This window comes from Narcine bancroftii, chromosome 3 (genome assembly GCF_036971445.1).
Source record: "Narcine bancroftii isolate sNarBan1 chromosome 3, sNarBan1.hap1, whole genome shotgun sequence".
In the NCBI taxonomy this organism is placed as follows: Eukaryota; Metazoa; Chordata; class Chondrichthyes; order Torpediniformes; family Narcinidae; genus Narcine; species Narcine bancroftii.
Genome location: NC_091471.1, coordinates 241978559 through 241997783, shown reverse-complemented (window position 1 = coordinate 241997783; position 19225 = coordinate 241978559). Strand labels below are relative to the sequence as shown.

The 19225-nt window shown below is 40.5% G+C and overlaps 1 protein-coding gene across 1 annotated transcript; it reads right to left on the bottom strand.

Annotated features, from left to right (window-relative positions):
- Positions 1-948: 948 nt before the first annotated feature.
- Positions 949-17941, bottom strand: pgls (6-phosphogluconolactonase). Its single transcript, XM_069927315.1, has 5 exons — positions 17573-17941; positions 16288-16395; positions 7428-7529; positions 5999-6139; positions 949-3979 (listed from the first exon to the last, which is right to left on the bottom strand). The coding sequence occupies exons 1-5, from the start codon at positions 17855-17857 to the stop codon at positions 3845-3847; spliced, it is 771 nt and encodes a 256-aa protein (XP_069783416.1). The 5' UTR covers positions 17858-17941; the 3' UTR covers positions 949-3844.
- Between the last annotated feature and the right edge of the window lie 1284 nt (positions 17942-19225).

The window sequence follows — 19225 nt, the reverse complement described above, 5'->3', positions numbered from 1 at the left end:
TTTTCCAGTGATTTTCTGGTCAAAAAAATACTATTTTTCTTGTAGTGTAACAGGCTTAATATTGTTTGGCTTGTGGCTCCTTAGATTTTTCTGTACGTGCCCCTGAACCAAAATAGTTTGGCCACCCGTGTATTATATTATCGTTAGGTCTATCTTTCAGAATACAAGCAACTTTAAGAGTAGTTTTATAGCTGCAAGAGCAGACAGGTATCAGATTTATAGTAGCTTCCATGACATTAGATCACAACCTCGTTGTCACGATGCTGGGATGTAAATGTGCCATTTTATGGAGAGATAACGGTTAGATTGCTAATCTATGATTTGGTTCACAGGAACATGGATGAGAAGACAAAGACAAATGCAACAAAATCGGAAAAGATGCTAGACTAATTAAAAGAAAGTTCTGAAAAGGTAAATTTTAGGAATGAAGGGATACTCAAAAGTTATTCAACTGGTACTGTGCAATGTTAATATTTTTCTCCACCCTCTTTAGGGGCAACTGCATCTCGCATTATGGATCTTATTCAAATGAAATCATTCAAACTCCTGGTGGCTCATACCGTATATGTCAGCAGACAGGATGACTGGTATACAAGACGATCCCCAGAATTTCCGCATAACTTTGAGCGATACTCGCTGTTCCCCAAGTCTGGTACTTACTGCCGAGAGCTTACTGCCCCAATGGTCCTGGTAATTTCAGTACTATTTTATTTTTCTGCCTCTGTACTAATATTATACCGTTTATGAAGGAGTGAAAGCTTTCCAAAAAAAACCCTGTCTTCAAAAGGCCCAGTAACTCGTCACAGCGAGGTTTATTGTGATGGACCTGACAAGGCAGTACGAATAGAACGCACCCTGGGATGCTGGCTGATTGTTTACTGTTCATCAGCTGTGGCAATGGGGACTGTTAGCTTTGTTTACTGTGTTGTTATTTTATGGTATGTTAGACAGGTTTATAATACATTTTTATTGTTTAACTATAACATTACTATTAGTACAGCTTCCCAAATCCAACTTGTAGACAAAAAATATTTAGTAGAAGTTATACAAGTGTTTTATGCTGTTCTCCATTCCCATGGGGGACATTCTAATCCACAGGACGTTAAGGTTCAGATTTTATACTTGGCATACAAGATGACCCCTGGTTTTAGGGGTGACATTTTTAAGGTTCGAATATCATCTTATACGCCAACATACACGGTAACTCTACTAAGAACTGAGGCCCCTGGAACAGAATGAAATACTAGAAAGGTGTGGATGCTGGAATCTGAAGCTAATGGAAAAGCCCAGGAAGATGTGGACGCTGGAATTTGAAACTAATGAAAACGCCCAGGAAGATGGGGACGCTGGAATCTGAAGCTAAATTATATGCTGGAGGAGCTCAGCAAGTCGAGCGGCATCAATGGGAAGACGTCATCAACGTTTCGAGCTGAAAACCCTTTGAGAAAGGGCCTCATTAAAGAAGTGGTAAATGAAATATAATGTCGGAAAGTGTATGGTCATGCACTTGGGTAGAAAACAGACATACTATTTTTTTTTAAATAGAGAGAATTTTTAAAAAAAATCCAGATGCAAAGGGGACCTGGGAGTCCTTGTGCAGGACAGCTTAAAGATAAATTTTCAGGTTGAGATGGTAGTGAAGGCGGCAAATGGAAAGCTGGTGTTCATTTCAAGAGGAATAGAATACAAGAGCAGGGATATGATGTTGAGACTTTGTAAAGCACTGGTGAGCAGTTTTGGGAACCTCATTTAAGAAAAGATGTGCTGATGTTGGAGAAGGTTCAAAGGAGGTTTATTAAGATGATTCCAGTTATCTAACGAGGAGCGTTTGACAGCTGTTGGTCTGAATTAATTGGAATTTAGGAGAATGAGGGGGAATCTAATTGAAACATTTCAAATATTGAAAGGCATGGACAGAGAAGATGTCGAAAGGTTGTTTCCCATGGTAGGAGAATCTAGGATAAGAGGCCACAACTTGAGCATTAATGGGCATCTGCTTAGAATAGAGATGCTAGAATTTGTTCAGCCAAAGGGTGGTATATCTGTGGAATTTGTTGCCACAGGTAGAGGTCAGGTCATTGGGTGTATTTAAGGAAGAGATTGATAGGTTCTTGATTAGCCAGGCCATCAAAGGGTATGGAGAGAAGGCCAGATAGTTGGGCTGGGTGGGAAAATGGATCAGCTCATGATTAAATGGCAGGCAGCCTATTTCTCCTCCTATGTCTTATGGTCTTCCAGTTCAAAACACCAGCCATCCCTTTCCCCCCACATTGACAATGCTTGACCCGCTGAGTTCACCCGGCAGATCAACTTTAGCCACAGAAGTTCTATCTGTAAATTCAGCACAAGCTTTAAAACCAAGTTAAAGTTTAATCAGCAGATGCCTGGCAAGGTGTAAACTCAACCAGAGATTGGCACTTTTGGTCCCAATCAAAAGACCACAGATCACGGAACGTGGAGTGGCTTGGTTATGTACAACCAGATCAACTGACTTTACACAGAATATTTGAAAGCATAGAGGTCGACAAAGATTATGAGAGGCAGAGATGGGGTGGACAGCCAGGACCTGTTTCCCAGGGCAGGAATAACAAATACCAGAGGACATCTATACAAAGTGAAGAGAGGAAAGTTTAGGGGAGACATCAGGGGCAAGCTTTGAAAAGAAAACGCAGAGTTGTGGGTGTCTGGAATGCCTTCCCAGGGATGCTGGTGAAGGCTGAAATATTGGGGGTGTTTAAGAGACTCTTAGACAGGCACATGGATGAAAGGAAAATAGAGGGTTACGGGGTAGAATGGGTTTACTACTTTTTTTAAGGAATATATGAGTTAGCACAACATTGATGGGTGAAGGGCCTCACTGCTGTAGTGTTCTATGTGTTTAAAAAAACATAGCAGTTTTGATTGAACGTTAAATCTGACAAATTCTTGATAAATTACTGAACAATCACAGATTTCCAAATGCAGATGTTAGAAATACTCAACGTTAAATGCAGTGTGGAGGGAGAAAGATCTCTGGGGTATTTCTCCCTCCACAAATGCTTACCTGTGTTATCCAAATGCGCCAGATCAGTTACATTTCCCGAAACACTAGAAAAACAAACAGCCTCAAATACCGGTTGGAGCAGATGAAAATCCTACCTCATCAATGGCAGGGAGTAGCAAGGCAATGATTCTGTCAGTCAGTCTGCACCAAGAGCCCTTGAACTACAAAAGGAGGTGAAGGAAGTTGAGCATCAAGCAAAACCAACACCAAACAATGCCAAAAAAAAATGCCAAAAACCAGCACTTGAATGTGGACAAGAAATAGAAAAAAAAGATTTAAATTCAGCATCAATTTACGACAAGAATTTATTGGGGCGGCACAGTTGGCTCAGCGCTGTTACAGCACCAGTGACCCAGGTTCGAATCTGGCCCTGTCTGTAAGGAGCTTGTATTTACTGTCTGCGTGGGTTTCCTCCAGGTGCTCTTGTTTCCTCCCATCCTTCAAAATGTACAGGGGTTGTAGGTCAATTGGGTGGCATGGGCTCACAGGCCAGAAGGGCCTGTTACTGTACTGTAGGTCCAAATTTAAATGAGTATTTTCTCACCCATTCTTCTTTTCCCCAATTTGTTTGCTTAGAAATTTAACCACCATGCTACTCTGTTATCTCAGGGACAAAAGTTTCCTGTCTATTAGAGACCATCCTTCCTGATGCAGAGTCGGTGGATATCAAGTCAAACCAATCCATGTTTCAAAAGACTAAACACCACTGCACTTTGACTAAGACCAACCAGATAAACCTTTGCCTGTCAGATTTTCACATGCTTCCAAGTCCTTGTGTAATGAATGAACAAACGTAGGGGTCTACTGATGGGTCCGGTCAACCTCAATAGTCAGCTTGCTTGCAGCAGCTTCATCCACAAGCCAGTGCACCTCACCCTCAGCTGGCTGGATAAGGGCAGCAGGTAGTGGGTTCTCCTTGTGGCCTTCCAGAATATCCTGGGCAAAGGCAAGAGCGAGTTATTTAGACATCCTAATGTACAATAAAAGTCTTAAAATCCGGGCTGCTCAGGGATTGGGTCAGTCTGGATTTTTGGATTTACCGGATTCCTAGGCAGTACTTTCAAAATTCAAATTTAAGTAGGAGTAAAGAGGAGATGAACAGGTAAATTAATTCATTAGTAAACACAGTGCGCTTCATTTATCAAAACGAGTAGTTTTAAAGAAAAATAAGGTCAACACACAAAAATATAAATAAAAATTGTTTTCACTATAAAAAAAGCATGTAATGCTTGAAATTATGTTTAAAAATAAACATTGTAAAAGAAAAATACAGGATATGAAAAACAGAAGTTTTTTAGGCAAATTAATCATTTTTATAGTGACACACCTTTGTGGTCACTTGTTGCCACTGTGCATCTGTGGTGCTCACACACGCACACAGAAGCCCTCTAAATTTAAAAAGTTTGAGTTTTTGAAAAGTTTCTGGATTTGCTACAAATATTGATGTAACCAGAAATGTAATACATAGCAAATCATCAATGTTGAATTAAAAACTTCCCTCCCCCACCCCCGGTCACAACCTCGCCTCCTTGATATCCGAAGACCAGCACCTCCAGATTCATGAATGGCTTCTTTCTGACAGCCATCAGGCTCTTGAAACTTCTCTCCTTGATCCCAGGACTGTCTGCACTACTGTAACCCCACTTTTTATTATGGTAACTGAATATTTATCTTTTGCATTTATATATTTTTAGTTTATGTTATTCTAGTTATTTTCATGGCTGCAGCGAGCAAAAATCTTAATGCACATGTACATTTTTTGACAGTAAACTCAAACATTATTGTAACCAAGTATAATAATAGGGGTGGGGGGGGGGGGGAGCCGGGCAGTTGTAGGGGAGAGAGAGGATAAAGCAAAATGTGTGATCTCAATTAAAAAAATCACAATTGATTGATTGGGCATGGGTATTAAGGGTTTTGGAATGAAGACTAGTATAAATTGGGTGCCAGATGACAGGAGAGCAGAGAGAAACCACAGCTCTGTAGGGTTCAACCGCTTGGCCGTAATTCCGGCGGCTAGGCACAGGCATTTAACTGCATGTTAGAGAAGCCAGTGTTTTTAAACTAAAATCCTGCATCCATGGGTCTGCGCTCAAGATGGTGACACCTGAGCTCGGCAGTGGCCATGAAGGGTTGTGGACTCTGGGGGTCAGCGGACCGGCGCAGGGGACCAGAAATAGGGAGAACACATCCAGAGATGAAAGGAGAAACAGAGGAGACGACACGACGGAAGGCAGAAGACCCCAAGGGGCTCAGAGGCTGAGGGACCCACACAAGCTGTGGGCAACGTGTGGTCAGAGGGGTCCTGCATGGGCTGCTGGAGACTGACGTGGTTTCAGAACCAGGGTTCGAGAAGGGCTTCCAAATTGCCTCGGGCACTGAAGGTTTCCTGACCGTGTCAGGGGTTTTGACCTGGAGTTCGGGTTACCGATGGATAGAACAGGGGTCTGTGTGGTTGCAGGACTACTGGAGGCAAATCTACAGACACTCGGTGACTCTGAAAGGTCTCTCTTTTGCTTTTCTTTCCCTTGGTCTCTAAGGGACACCAGGCGACTCTTTTGTCTACCTTAATTTAAAGTTAGACATGCAGCATAGTAACAGGCCATTTAGGCCCATGAGTCCAGGCCGCACAATTTACATCCAATTAACCTCCACTCCCGGTATGTTTTGAACGGTGGGAGGAAACCAGAGCCCCCGGGCAAAATCCACGCAGACACGGGGAGAATGTACAAACTATTTTCAGACAGCACTGGATTCGAACTCTAGTCGCGATCAGTGGCGCTGTAAAGGCATGGCACTAATCACTATGCCAACTGTACTGCCCGCTACATATTACATGTATTACATGTTCTGTACATGACAATAAAGGAATGTTGAAAATCTGTTTAGGTTCAACTAGCCCATCTAGAGAATACCAGATTGAAAGCACCTATATTCCCAGGGACCACTTCTTACCTTTAAGGCTGGAGCCTTACTCTCACCAGTCACAACAAAGACAGCACAACGAGCAGCGTTCAGCAAGGGCAGGGTCATGGTTATACGCTTTGCTGGTGGCTTGGGAGAGTCACTAATTGGAGCAATGATCTTACTTTGTTCCTGTTCAAGAGATGGAACAATGCATTAACGAAGATATTAAAACTTACAGTCATAAATCAACAACACTAATTTCTGTGGAGATTAGATTAGTTTCAACTCTCTAATAATTTTGCAATCATCTTATGCATTGAAAGCAATTTCCTCAGCCACGCGACATCATGACAGACTTCAGAGACAATGAAATACTTTACTGGAAATCAGGAAAGGTGATTCGTCCTGGGTGTTTTGAGCACGTGAAGAGGATGAAACCAGAGAAATCAACATTAACAATATCTGGTGCTCCTCGTCTCTACAGCATATTCAACACAACAGCACGGATGGCACAGCCAGCAATGGCAACATGCCTAGCACAGCCAACATGGCAGCACGTCGGCACAGCCAGCACATTGGCACACCTGGCACGGCAGCATATCCAGCATGGCAGCTGCCCCCTGTCCCTCCCTCCTTCGTGGTTTGATCCACTTTCCTTTCTAATCTCATCGACCCACCGCAGTTCCACATTCTGACCATTTGAACATCTCCCCCACAATTCTCTACTACCTTTAGTGTCAGCATTTATTGTATCAAATCGTTTAAAAAAATAGAAAATCTTAAAAATAGTCAAAAGGACCCACAGGGAGCAAACCGTCTATAACTTGTTTCCCAGGGTGGAGTTTAAACAAGTGTCGTATATTTCGGTAGGTAAGACAGGACCTTAATTTCATTCTGAATTTCATGATTTTAGCTCATATTGGTGGTATAAGACAACCCCCAAATTTTTTTTAAAAATCAAATTGTTATCACGAAGCCACCAGAAGAACAAAGTAAGTATGAAACAAGTTTTAAGTTGAAAGTGTATTGTGCAATGGATGGTACGGAGGATGATATATTGGGAGACACTGACGACGAAGCCGACTCACCAGAATCAGACTGGAACCCACACGATGACGTGTAAACAGTGAGATTCTGGATGTACTCATCAGGTTCTTTGCCTCAGACAATGAAGCTAATGATTTTCAAGGATTTTAAATGTCTGTGATGTGTATAGCAGCTTTTAAAAAAAATATACTGGTTGCTTAAAAATTTGTTGGGTGGGGTCTGGGTGGGTTATGGAACCAATCAAGTGGCATTTTGAGTAGAATTTTAAGGTCAGTGTTTTTGTATCTGGCCTATAGGACAACACCTTTTTTTGGGGTGCATGTTGGGTGCTTCAAGAGTCATCTTATCCGCCGAAATGCATGGTAACCGTCTCTGAGCAATCCATTCATTTGCAAGCAACTTCCCTTCCAACATAACCTGTGTGGGTTACCTGCAGCAGGGGGTGGTTCGGGAACAGAGAACAAGTGTGTCCGTCAGGTCCTATTCCCAGGATTAGCAAGTCAAAGATTGGTATGTTGTCACCTGGAAACAGCTGGGAGGAGGAAAGGACAAATAGATGGTCAGAACTACACCCAACATTGCCAATATTTTCACCTTAAACAATCAGATGGGAGTTTGCAAGGGGTAGACATTCAGTCACTTTAACCAGAGAGTACAGGCAAAACTTTCATAATACCGGGCTCAGTGGTGGAGAGGGTCAAGAACTTCAAATTCCTGGATGTCAACATCCCCAACGATCTGACCTGGAGCCTCCATGTCGATGCAATTACGAAGAAAACTCGCCAGCGGCTATACTTTGTGAAATGTCTGAGATTCGATATGTCACTGAAGACTCTCGTAAACTTCTGCAGGTGCACTGGGGAGAGCATTCTGGCTGGTTGTATCACTGCCTGATTTGGAGGCGCCAACTCTCAGGACAAGAATAAACTCCAGAGGGTTGTTAACTCAGCCAGTAACACCAGACTTCACTCCATCGAGGACATCTACGTGAGGCTATGTCTTAAAAAAGCAGCCCCTCAAAGACCCCTACCATCCCTCCACTCTGCTTACCATCAGGGAAAAGGTACAGGAGCCTAAAGATGAGCACTCAGCGGCACAAGGACAGCTTCCTGAATATGAACCAAAGACACTGCCTTACGTTTCGTGCACTATTTTCTTTTTTAAATTTGTTGTAAAAGTAGTTTATATGAATGTTTGCTCTATGACGCTGCCTCAAAACACTGAATTTCATGATTTGTTCAAGACAATAAATCCTGAATCTCTCTGTATTGGATTTCACAGATGGCAGAATCACACAGTAGACACGGAGGCCATTCTATGACACATCCCGAACTTCAGGTCATTGCTTCGATCACTCCACTTGTTCAATCTTTCCCTGTAGCTCTACAAAATGTTTCATTTTCATACATTTAATCAAGTCTTTTGTGGGCAGTACCACTAAATTTGCTACAAAATGTTTCATTTTCATACATTTAATCAAGTCTTTTGTGGGCAGTATGACTAAATTTGCTTCTACTGCTTTCCAGTCCAAATCATTGTAATCCCTTTTGTTTTTTTTAAAATTTTTTATTTTTCAAACCATAAACCACATTGACCAAGATACATACATTTTCCTTTTCAAATAGATAGTGTCATTTTCTCCCCCCTCCCTCCTCCCATCCCACCCTCCCTACCTCCTCCCATTCATTTAAAGTACAAAATCTAAGATACATTAAACCAGTCAAACAATGTTGTCATTCAATAAAAATAAACAAGAAATTCCACTGAGTCAATTCTTTTCATTTCCTTCTCCTTTCGTTAATTTAGGTAGTGAATGTCCCCGTTAGGCTTTCGCTATTGTGTTTCATGTAAGGCTCCCATATTTGTTTAAATATTTCAATATTATTTCTTAAACTATATGTTATTTTTTCCAATGGAATACATTTATTCATTTCTATATACCATTGTTGTATTTTCAAATTATCTTCCGATTTCCAGGTTGACATAATACATTTTTTTGCTACGGCTAGAGCTATCTTAACAAATCTTTTTTGTGCATCCTCCAAATCAATTCCAAATTCTTTGTTTTTTATGTTACTTAGGAGGAAGATCTCTGGATTCTTTGGTATATTGTTTTCTGTAATTTTATTTAATATCTGGTTTAGATCTTCCCAAAATTTTTCTACTTTCTCACATGTCCAGATTGCATGGATTGTTGTTCCCATTTCTTTTTTACATCGAAAACATCTGTCAGATACTGTTGGGTCCCATTTATTTAACTTTTGAGGTGTAATGTATAGCCTGTGTATCCAGTTATATTGTATCATACGCAACCTCGTGTTTATTATATTTCTCATAGTTCCAGAGCACAACTTCTCCCATGTTTCCTTCTTTATCTTTATATTTAAATCTTGTTCCCATTTTTGTTTAGTTTTACCATTTGTTTCCTCATTCTCCTTTTCTTGTAGTTTAATATACATATTTGTTATAAATTTTTTGATTATCATTGTGTCTGTAATCACATATTCAAAATTACTTCCCTCTGGTAACCTCAGACTGCTTCCTAATTTGTCCTTCAAGTAGAATCTCAATTGGTAATATGCCAACACTGTATCTTGAGTTATATTATATTTACCTTCATTTGTTCAAAGGATAATAATCTATTTCCTGAAAAACAATTTTCTATTCTTTTGATCCCTTTTTTCTCCCATTCGCTAAAGGAAAGGTTATCTATTGTAAAAGGGATTAACTGATTTTGCGTCAGTATTAGTTTTGGTAATTGGTAATTTGTTTTATTCCTTTCTACATGGATCTTCTTCCAAATATTGAGCAGATGATATAATACTGGAGATCTCTTACGTTGTACCAATTTTTCATCCCATTTATATAATATATTTTCAGGTATCTTCTCCCCTATTTTATCTAGTTCTAATCCAGTCCAATCTGGCTTTTCCCTTGTTTGATAAAAATCTGATAGGTATCTTAATTGTGCGGCTCTATAATAATTTTTAAAGTTTGGCAGTTGTAAGCCTCCTTGTTTATACCATTCTGTTAATTTATCTAGTCCTATCCTCGGTTTCCCCCCCCCTTTTCATAAAAATTCCTTATTATTTTCTTTAACTCCTTGAAGAATTTCTCTGTCAAGTGTATTGGCAATGCCTGAAATAGGTATTGTATCCTTGGGAAAATGTTCATTTTAATACAACTTATCCTTCCTATTAGTGTTAGTGGTAAATCTTTCCAATGCTCTAAATCGTCCTGTAATTTTTTCATTAGTGGATAATAATTGAGTTTATATAGATGGCCGAGGTTTTTATTTATTTGTATACCTAAGTATCTTATTGCTTGCATTTGCCATCTGAATGGTGATTCCTTCTTAAATTTTGAGAAATCCGCATTATTCTTTGGCATTGCTTCACTTTTATTTGCGTTAATCTTATAACCCGACACTTCTCCATATTCCTTCAATTTCTTATATAATTCTTTTATTGATAATTCTGGTTCTGTTAAGTATACTATAACATCATCTGCAAATAAACTGATTTTATATTCCTTGTCTTTTATTTTTATCCCTTTTATTTTATTTTCTGTTCTTATCAATTCTGCTAGTGGTTCTATAGCTAACACGAACAATAAGGGTGATAGTGGGCATCCCTGCCTTGTTGATCTGCTTAAATTAAATTGCTTTGATATATATCCATTTACTGTCACTTTCGCCAATGGCCCCTTATATAATGCTTTAATCCAATTAATATACTTCTCTGGTAAACTGAAAATTTTGCAATACTTTGAATAAATAATTCCATTCTACTCTCTCAAAGGCCTTCTCTGCATCTAAAGCAACTGCTACTGTTGGCGCTTTACTCCCTTCTACTGCATGAATTAAGTTAATAAATTTACAAATATTGTCTGTTGTCCGTATTTTTTTAATAAATCCAGTTTGGTCTAGATTTATCATTTTAGGTACATAATCTGCTAATCTGTTTGCTAATAGTTTAGCTATTATCTTATAATGTGTGTTAAGTAATGATATTGGTCTATATGACGCTGGTGCGAGTGGATCTTTCCCTTGCTTTGGTATTACTGTAATTATTGCTGTTTTACATGATTCTGGTAAGTTTTGTGTTTTGTCAATCTGGTTAATTACTTCCAGGAGGGGAGGAATTAATAAATCTTTAATTGTTTTATAGAATTCTATTGGGAATCCATCCTCTCCTGGTGTTTTATTATTTGGTAGTTTTTTTATTATCTCTTGTATTTCTACTATTTCAAATGATTCTGTTAATTTATTTTGTTCCTTTATTTGTAATTTTGGTAGTTCAATTTTAGTTAAAAATTCATCTATTTTGTCTTCTTTCCCTTCGTTTTCAGTTTGGTATAATTGTTCATAGAATTCTCTAAAGTTTTCATTAATCTCCATTGGATTATATGTGATTTGTTTATCTTTTTTCCTTGATGCCAATACCATTTTCTTAGCTTGTTCTGTCTTAACCTGCCATGCTAGAATTTTGTGCGTTTTTTTCCCCTAGTTCATAATATTTCTGTTTTGTCTTCATTATGTTCTTCTCCACCTTATATGTTTGTAGTGTTTCATATTTTATTTTTTTATCTGTCAATTCTCTTCTTTTAGCTGTGTCTTCCTTCATTGCTAATTCTTTTTCTATATTTACTATTTCATAACATAACATAACATAACAATTACAGCACGGAAACAGGCCATTAGGCCCTTCTAGTCCGCACCGAACCAAACACCCCTTTCTAGTCCCACTTCCCTGCACAATGCCCATAACCCTCCATCTTCTTCTCATCCATATTCCTGTCCAACCTTTTCTTAAATAATACAATTGACTCCGCCGCCACTATTTCTCCCGGAAGCTCATTCCACACGGCTACCACTCTCTGAGTAAAGAAGTTCCCCCTCATGTTACCTCTAAACCTCTGCCCCTTAATTCTTAACTCATGTCCTCTTGTTTTAATCTTTCCTCCTCTTAACGGAAATAGTCTATCCACATCCACTCTGTCTATCCTTTACATAATCTTAAATACTTCTATCAAATCCCCTCTCAACCTTCTACGCTCCAAAGAATAAAGACCTAATCTGTCCAATCTCTCCCTATACTCTAGATGCTTAAACCCAGGTAACATTCTGGTAAACCTTCTCTGCACTCTCTCCACTCTGTTTATATCCTTCCTATAATTAGGCGACCAGAACTGCACACAGAACTCCAAATTAGGCCACACCAACGTCTTATACAATCTCAACATCACCTCCCAACTCCTATATTCCATGCAATGATTGATAAAGGCCAGCATACTAAAAGCCTTCTTCACCACCCTATTCACGTGAGTTTCTACCTCCAACTACTCTGTTTCCTAATTGTAGTCCTTCTTCATCTTGGTTACATAACTTATTATTTGCCCTCTGATGAACGCTTTCATTGCGTCCCATAGTATAAACTAATCTTTCACTGATTCCATATTTATTTCAAAGTACATTTTAATTTGTCTTTCAATTAATTCTCTAAAATCCTGCCTTTTAAGTAGCATGGAGTTTCATCTCCATCTATACATTCTTGGAGGGATGTCCTCTAACTCTATTGTCAATATCAAAGGTGAATGGTCCGATAATATTCTAGCTTTATATTCTGTTTTTCTTACTCTATCTTGCATACGAGCTGATAACAGAAATAGGTCTATACTTGAGTATGTTTTATGTCTACCTGAGTAATATGAATATTCCTTTTCCTTTGGGTGTTGTTTCCTCCATATATCCAAAAGTTGCATTTCTTGCATCGATTTAATTATAAATTTGGTTACTTTGTTCTTTCGTTTAATTTTTTTCCCAGTTTTATCCATATTTGAATCCAAATTAAGGTTGAAATCCCCTCCTATTAATATGTTCCCCTGTGTGTCTGCTATCTTCAAAAAAAATCTTGCATAAACTTTTGATCTTCTTCATTAGGTGAATATACATTGAGTAGATTCCAAAACTCCGAATATATCTGACATTTTATCATTACATATCTCCCTGCTGGATCTATTATTTCCTCTTCTATTTTAATTGGTACATTTTTACTGATTAATATAACTACTCCTCTTGCTTTTGAATTATATGACGCTGCTGTTACATGTCCTACCCAATCTCTCTTTAATTTCTTATGCTCCATTTCAGTTAAATGTGTTTCTTGCACGAATGCTATATCAATTTTTTTCTTTTTTCAGTAAATTTAGCAGTTTCTTCCTTTTGATTTGGTTATGTATTCCGTTAATATTTAAAGTCATATAGTTCAACATAGCCATTTCATACTTTGTTTATCTTCCATTTCCGTTTCCTCATCATCACCTTTCCTTCTTATCCATTTCTGCTTTCTTGTTTTGAACACTTTATAAGACAACATTTCTAAAACATCAAACATTTTCCTTATTCTCCTATTTAAAACTTCTTTAACCCCATTCTCCCCTCCCCCTCCTGAGTTGCCCTTTATCCCTTGTCGGACAACCACATCTCCCCTCTCCATTTGGATTTGCGAATTCACTCGCAAGCGTCAACTGATTTTGCAGTGACCGTAACTCCTCCCCACCCATCCCCCCCCCGGAAAAGATTTCAATTTTCATATATAACAAAGGTCACTCTTTTAATTCCCTCCTTATTTCCTCTATTCCCTTTCATTCCCTTATTAATTCTTATCTATACTCTATATATTTTCCTCTAAATACGGATACACTCATGTATACACATATATACATATATATACCCATATACACACATACATATAGTTCGTGGTCATTTTTACTCTCATTACATGTCTTCATCTCTCTGCTTGTTTTGTAGTTGTTCTGCAAATTTTCGTGCTTCTTCTGGATCCGAGAATAGTCTGTTTTGTTGCCCTGGAATAACTATTTTAAGTACCGCTGGGTACTTTAACATAAATTTATATCCTTTTTTCCATAGGATCGTTTTTGCTGTATTGAACTCCTTCCTCTTCTTCAGGAGTTCAAAACTTATGTCTGGATAGAAAAAAATTTTTGGACCTTTGTATTCCAGTGGCTTTTTGTCTTCTCTTATTTTCTTCATTGCTTTCTCCAATATATTTTCTCTTGTTGTATATCTTAAGAATTTTACTAAAATGGATCTTGGTTTTTGCTGCGGTTGTGGTTTCAGGGCTAGTGTTCTATGTGCCCTCTCTATTTCCATTTCTTCCTGTAATTCTGGTCTTCCTAGGACCCTGGGGATCCAATCTTTTATAAATTTTCTCATATTCTGGCCTTCTTCATCTTCCTTAAGGCCCACTATCTTTATATTATTTCTTCTATTATAGTTTTCCATTATATCTATCTTCTGAGCTAACAGCTCATGTGCCTCTAACTTTTTTATTAGATTCTTCTAATTTCTCTTTTGAGTCCTCTACTTCCATTTCTACGATTATTTCTCGTTCTTCCACATTTTCCACTCTTTTTCCTATCTCTGATATGACCAATTCTATTTTATTCATTTTTTCTTCTGCACTCTTAATTCTTCTTTTTATCTCATTAAATTCTTGTAATTGCCATTATTTCACTGATTCCATATATTCTTTAAAAAAAAATATCCATTGTCCTGCCTTTCCCTTCTTCTTCCATTTCTCTATGTTCTTCTTCTTCTTCCTCTGGGTTGGCCATCTGTTGTTTCCCTGCTTTCTTTTTGCTCTCTTCTTTCTTGTTCTCTTTATTTTCTATGTTCTCTTCCTGTTGCTGTGTTGTAGCCGTCACTCTCAGCTGTGGAAATCGACTCCTCAGCTGTTCCCCCCTCCCGTCAGTGTGTTTTTTTTCATGCGCATCGCGCATGCGAGACTCCTCGCGCATGCGCGGTTGCGCACTTTTACTCGGCTCCGCGAGCCATTTTTGTAGTCCCGAACTCGGGACTTCCACCGACCTTAGGGAGCGGGCTTCTCTCTCCACGGCGGGCCTCCTCGGACAGGTAAGGCCTTCACCTTCTTCCGACGTTCTTTCATCTTCTCTTCTTCCCGTTGCTTTTGACTTTTCTCTCCGCTGCCATTTTCTTCTTACCTTTACTTTTAATTTGTTTTAATTTTTATTCTTGTACCTTCATGTTTTGTGCGGTTTTTTTTTCAACTTTTCCGGAGAGGGCTGGAATTCCCTGACTGGCCACTACTCCATCACGTGACTCCTCCAATCCCTTTTGTTAAAAATAAAAATCTCACCACCTCCAAAGTCATTCCTGCAAGTTCTCTATAAAATCTACACTGTCTTTTGTGAGTGGGAACAGATTTACCCCAAAAGTTTTGTATCAAAACCCTTTAACTTTTTGAATACCTCAAATCTTTTAACCTATTTTTGAATAATCTGTCCAGATCCTAAATGTCAATGTCATTTTACTTAGAAGATTATCATGGACTTCGGGAAGACTGAGCACAACCACCCTCCACTACACATCAATAACTCTGCAGTAGAGACCATCAGGTTGCTTGGAACTCGTGACCTGTGGGCACACGTCTCCTCACTTGTCAGCAAGGTGCAACAGCAACTGCACTTCCTGAGAAGACTGAAGCAAGAAGGCTACCGCCCACCGTTATGTCAACCTTCTAGAAGAGCACACTCGAAAGCAACCTGGTGCATCATCATGTGGTACGACTGCAGCATAGAAATGGATTGGCAGTCAATCCATAGGACCATAAGAGTGGCGGCGAGGATCACTGGGGTCTCCCTCCCCATCTACCAGCATCGTTGCCTGAAGAGGGTGCACAAAATCATTGAGGGGCCCTTCCACCCAGCATCTTCCAGCTGGCCCTGTCAGGGAATAGATACATGAGGATCAAAGCCAGCACCACCAGGCTGAGGAACAGCTTCTTCCTACAGGTAGCGAGAAAGCTAACAACCAAAGGAACTGCTCACACTATCTGAGACCCTCAGATGTACAAAACAATATTTATATTTATTTGTCTATATGAATACTTGTCCTGAATATCTATTATTTGTCTGTCTGTGTGTTGTGTCTGGTTGTGCGTCTGCACGTTTTGCACTGAGGACCAGAGAACGCTGTTTCGTCGGGTTGTTCTTGTGCAATCGGACGACAATAAACTTGACTTACACTATTGACAGCAATTCCATTCGGAACTATCAATGAAGTTAAAAATGGTTTGTTCCATACTCTCCTTCCCTCACTCCACACCCTGTCATACCAAAAAACCATCATCGTCATTTAACCCAAGATGAAGAGGATGTAGACCTTAATTTCTACCCCATCCATTACACCAGAGCACTGGAATATCTTGGAAAGTGTTATACAATTACAATGCTGGTTAGTACTGTACCTCTCTCAATTTCTCTGCATACTTGTCTGCTGCTTCCTCCACCGACAGAGCTGGGTTAATTGCAACGACGTGATTATTCGGAATGGAGATCTTGGAGAACAGATGCTTCTAAAAAAGATAATGCAGTGGTTAAAAGGCAGAAGAACAGGGAAGAGTGGGAAAATACTGATTGGCAAAATGCATCAAATGATTTAATGAGATGTGTACAAAATTTAGTAACTGGGTACATAATGAAGAATCCCAGCTGTTAAATATTAAATTTCAACATCACAAGATCTTGGAACAAAGTAGCCCCATTGGCCCATCGAGTCTACTCTGCCATCCTAATCATGAGCCGATCCATCCACCCACTCAGACCCACTCCCCAGCTTTCTCAAGTCGTCAAGTTTATTGTCATCTGGTTGCACAGGTACAACCCAATGAAATAGGGTTCTCTGGTCCTTGGTGAAAAACATGCAGACATACAACAAGACCTAACACAAAGACTAATAATATATATAGCCCAAGTGGCCACTGCAACCTTGTGCGTCGCCATCTTGAAATTAAAAAAAGCCCAGGATACAGCACAGTAACAGACCATTTCGGCTCGTGCCGCCCAATTGATCTACAACCCCCTGGCACGTTTTTGAACAGTGGGAGCCCCCGGGGAAAACCCATGTAGACACAAGGAGAACGTACAAACTCCTTACAGACAGCGTGGGATACAAACCCTGGTCCGATCCCAATTTGTAACACTGTAAAGGCGTTGCAGTAACCACTACGGCAACCCTGCCGGCGTATCTTACTTTTGCCTACGAATTCTTGAGCTACCCCAGTGGTTCTCAACCTTTTTCTTTCCACTCACATACCACCTTAAGTATTCCCTATGCCATCAGGAAGGAGGTACAGGAGCCTGAAGTGAGCCCCTCCGCCCAGAGTTCTGAATGGATAACGAACCTATACACTTTTCTCCTCTTTTTGCTGTAATTATTTATTTTTAAAATCTATATTTACAGAAATGTAATTTATAGCAATTCTGCACTTCTAATGCCCAACACTGCTGCTCAAAATTAGAAATTTCATGACCCACGTTCATGACGATAAACTGGATTCGGATTCTTATCCCTCCATTGATGCTGCTCGACTCGCTAAGTTCCTCAGACTATTCTTTTTACTCCATCAACTCATTTCTACTGACTTAACTCAATTACCGACCTCTCCAATCCCAGGACGGATCCTTCCCCCACTGGCCCTACCATGCACCCCTGCACTGATTAGCCTGACCCTCCCACTTCCCGGCCTTTACCCTGTACAGGCCACAGGTACTCTCCGGGTTCTCGAAGGGGACAAGGCGTTCGTCGCAGAAGCCGAGGATCCAGTGCTTGCAGTCGGCGCCTGGCTGCCGGGATTCCCGGTCCAGAGCGGCAGGGAGCTCGGCTGCCAGCATGCCCACCAGCGAACCGCCAGACACGGCCAGGGCGAAGCGGCCGCGGCTCTGCACCGCCTGACTGGCCGCAGACAGCACCAAGTGCCCCAAAGCCGGTGCCAGCTCACGGACCGAGGGAAACACACGGACCCGGGGCAAAGACATCGAGGCTCCGGCCAGGGAACGGGATCTGGGCGCTGGGTTCGAACGAAGGAGCAATGTGCCTCTCCCCAATACTATTGGCTGAGCCGCTTGTCAATCACGAGTTCATTGTTTCGTCTCGTTTCCATTTTCTCACCCCTTCTTGCTGTGATTGGTCGAGAACCAGGATCTTTAATGTGATTGGTGCCAAGATATCATCAGTTTCTTCTCTTACGTAACTATGATTGGTGCATCAATCCAACGAAGTCACAATGACTGGGAAATCAGACCGTTCGGCCCATCAGTGCCAAGACTGGTGCTTCCTTTATGGCCTTCTCTATATCAGAGAGACTGGATGCAGACTGGGAGATTGCTTCGCTTAGCACTTTCGCTCTGTCCACATCAGTGACAGGGATCTCCCAGTGGCCGACCACTTCAATTCCGCGCCCCACTCCCACGCTGACATATCTGGCCACGGCCTTATGTACTGCCCCACCAAGACCATCTGTAAATTAGAGGAACAACACCTCATTTTCTCCAAACAGATGTAATTAACATTGACTTCTGCAGTTTTTGCTAACCTCCTCTCCATTCTCCCTCCCTCCCTTTTCCCTTCTTATCCTCAACTTGCCACCCCTTTCCACTGCATTCAGAGCCATCTCCTTGTTTGATGTTGTACCTTCCCTCCCTTATCCACCTATTACTTCCTGCCTGTGTGACTGTGCTCCTCATCTTGCTCCTCCCCCTACCATTCTGTTCAGGTACCTGCTGCCATTTTTCTATACCTTGATGAAGGGTTCAAGCCTGAAATGTTGGTTATGTATCTTTATCTCATAAAGTACCTGGTGAGTTTCTCCAGCATTGCATTTTTACTTTTGTTCTAAGACTTTCCTGGGGCACACTAAGACGTGGAAACATTCCAACTTGGGCAGACTAGGAGTTTCAGAACTGTGACTCGAGAGAATTCTACCCATTGACGTTGACATTGTCTACATTGTACCAATTATCAACCAACATTGTCACTTCCAACCTAATGATCTTTGATGATGCAGTTCAAATCAAATTTATTGTCAGAGTACATACTAGACATCACATACAACACTGACGATTCCCCGTTAGTGGGCTGTATAAAAAGGGGCGATGAGGAGGGAGATTGAAAACTTGGCTGAATGGTGCATCAACAACCTTGCCCTTAATGTTACCAAAACCAAGGAGCTGATTGTTGACTTCAGGAAGGGAAAACCACAGGTGTATGATCATGGGGAGGGGTGGGGGGGGCGGTGGAATGGAGAAGGTAAGCAAGTTTAAATTCTTGGGAGTCACTATTTCAGAAGATCTTTCCTGGACGCAACAGGCAAATGTCATCATGTCACTCTTTATTTTGGGGGGGGG

Bases quoted from the DNA above. Each gene is read 5' to 3' on its own strand.
- pgls (XM_069927315.1), bottom strand. From the start codon at position 17,857: ATGTCTTTGCCCCGGGTCCGTGTGTTTCCCTCGGTCCGTGAGCTGGCA. The intron at 16,396-17,572 runs GTAAAGGCCGGG...TATCTTTTTTAG, and splicing joins GTACCTGTGGCCTGTACAGG to AAGCATCTGTTCTCCAAGAT. The intron at 6,140-7,427 runs GTAACCCACACA...TCTCTTGAACAG, and splicing joins CGAACCACCCCCTGCTGCAG to GAACAAAGTAAGATCATTGC.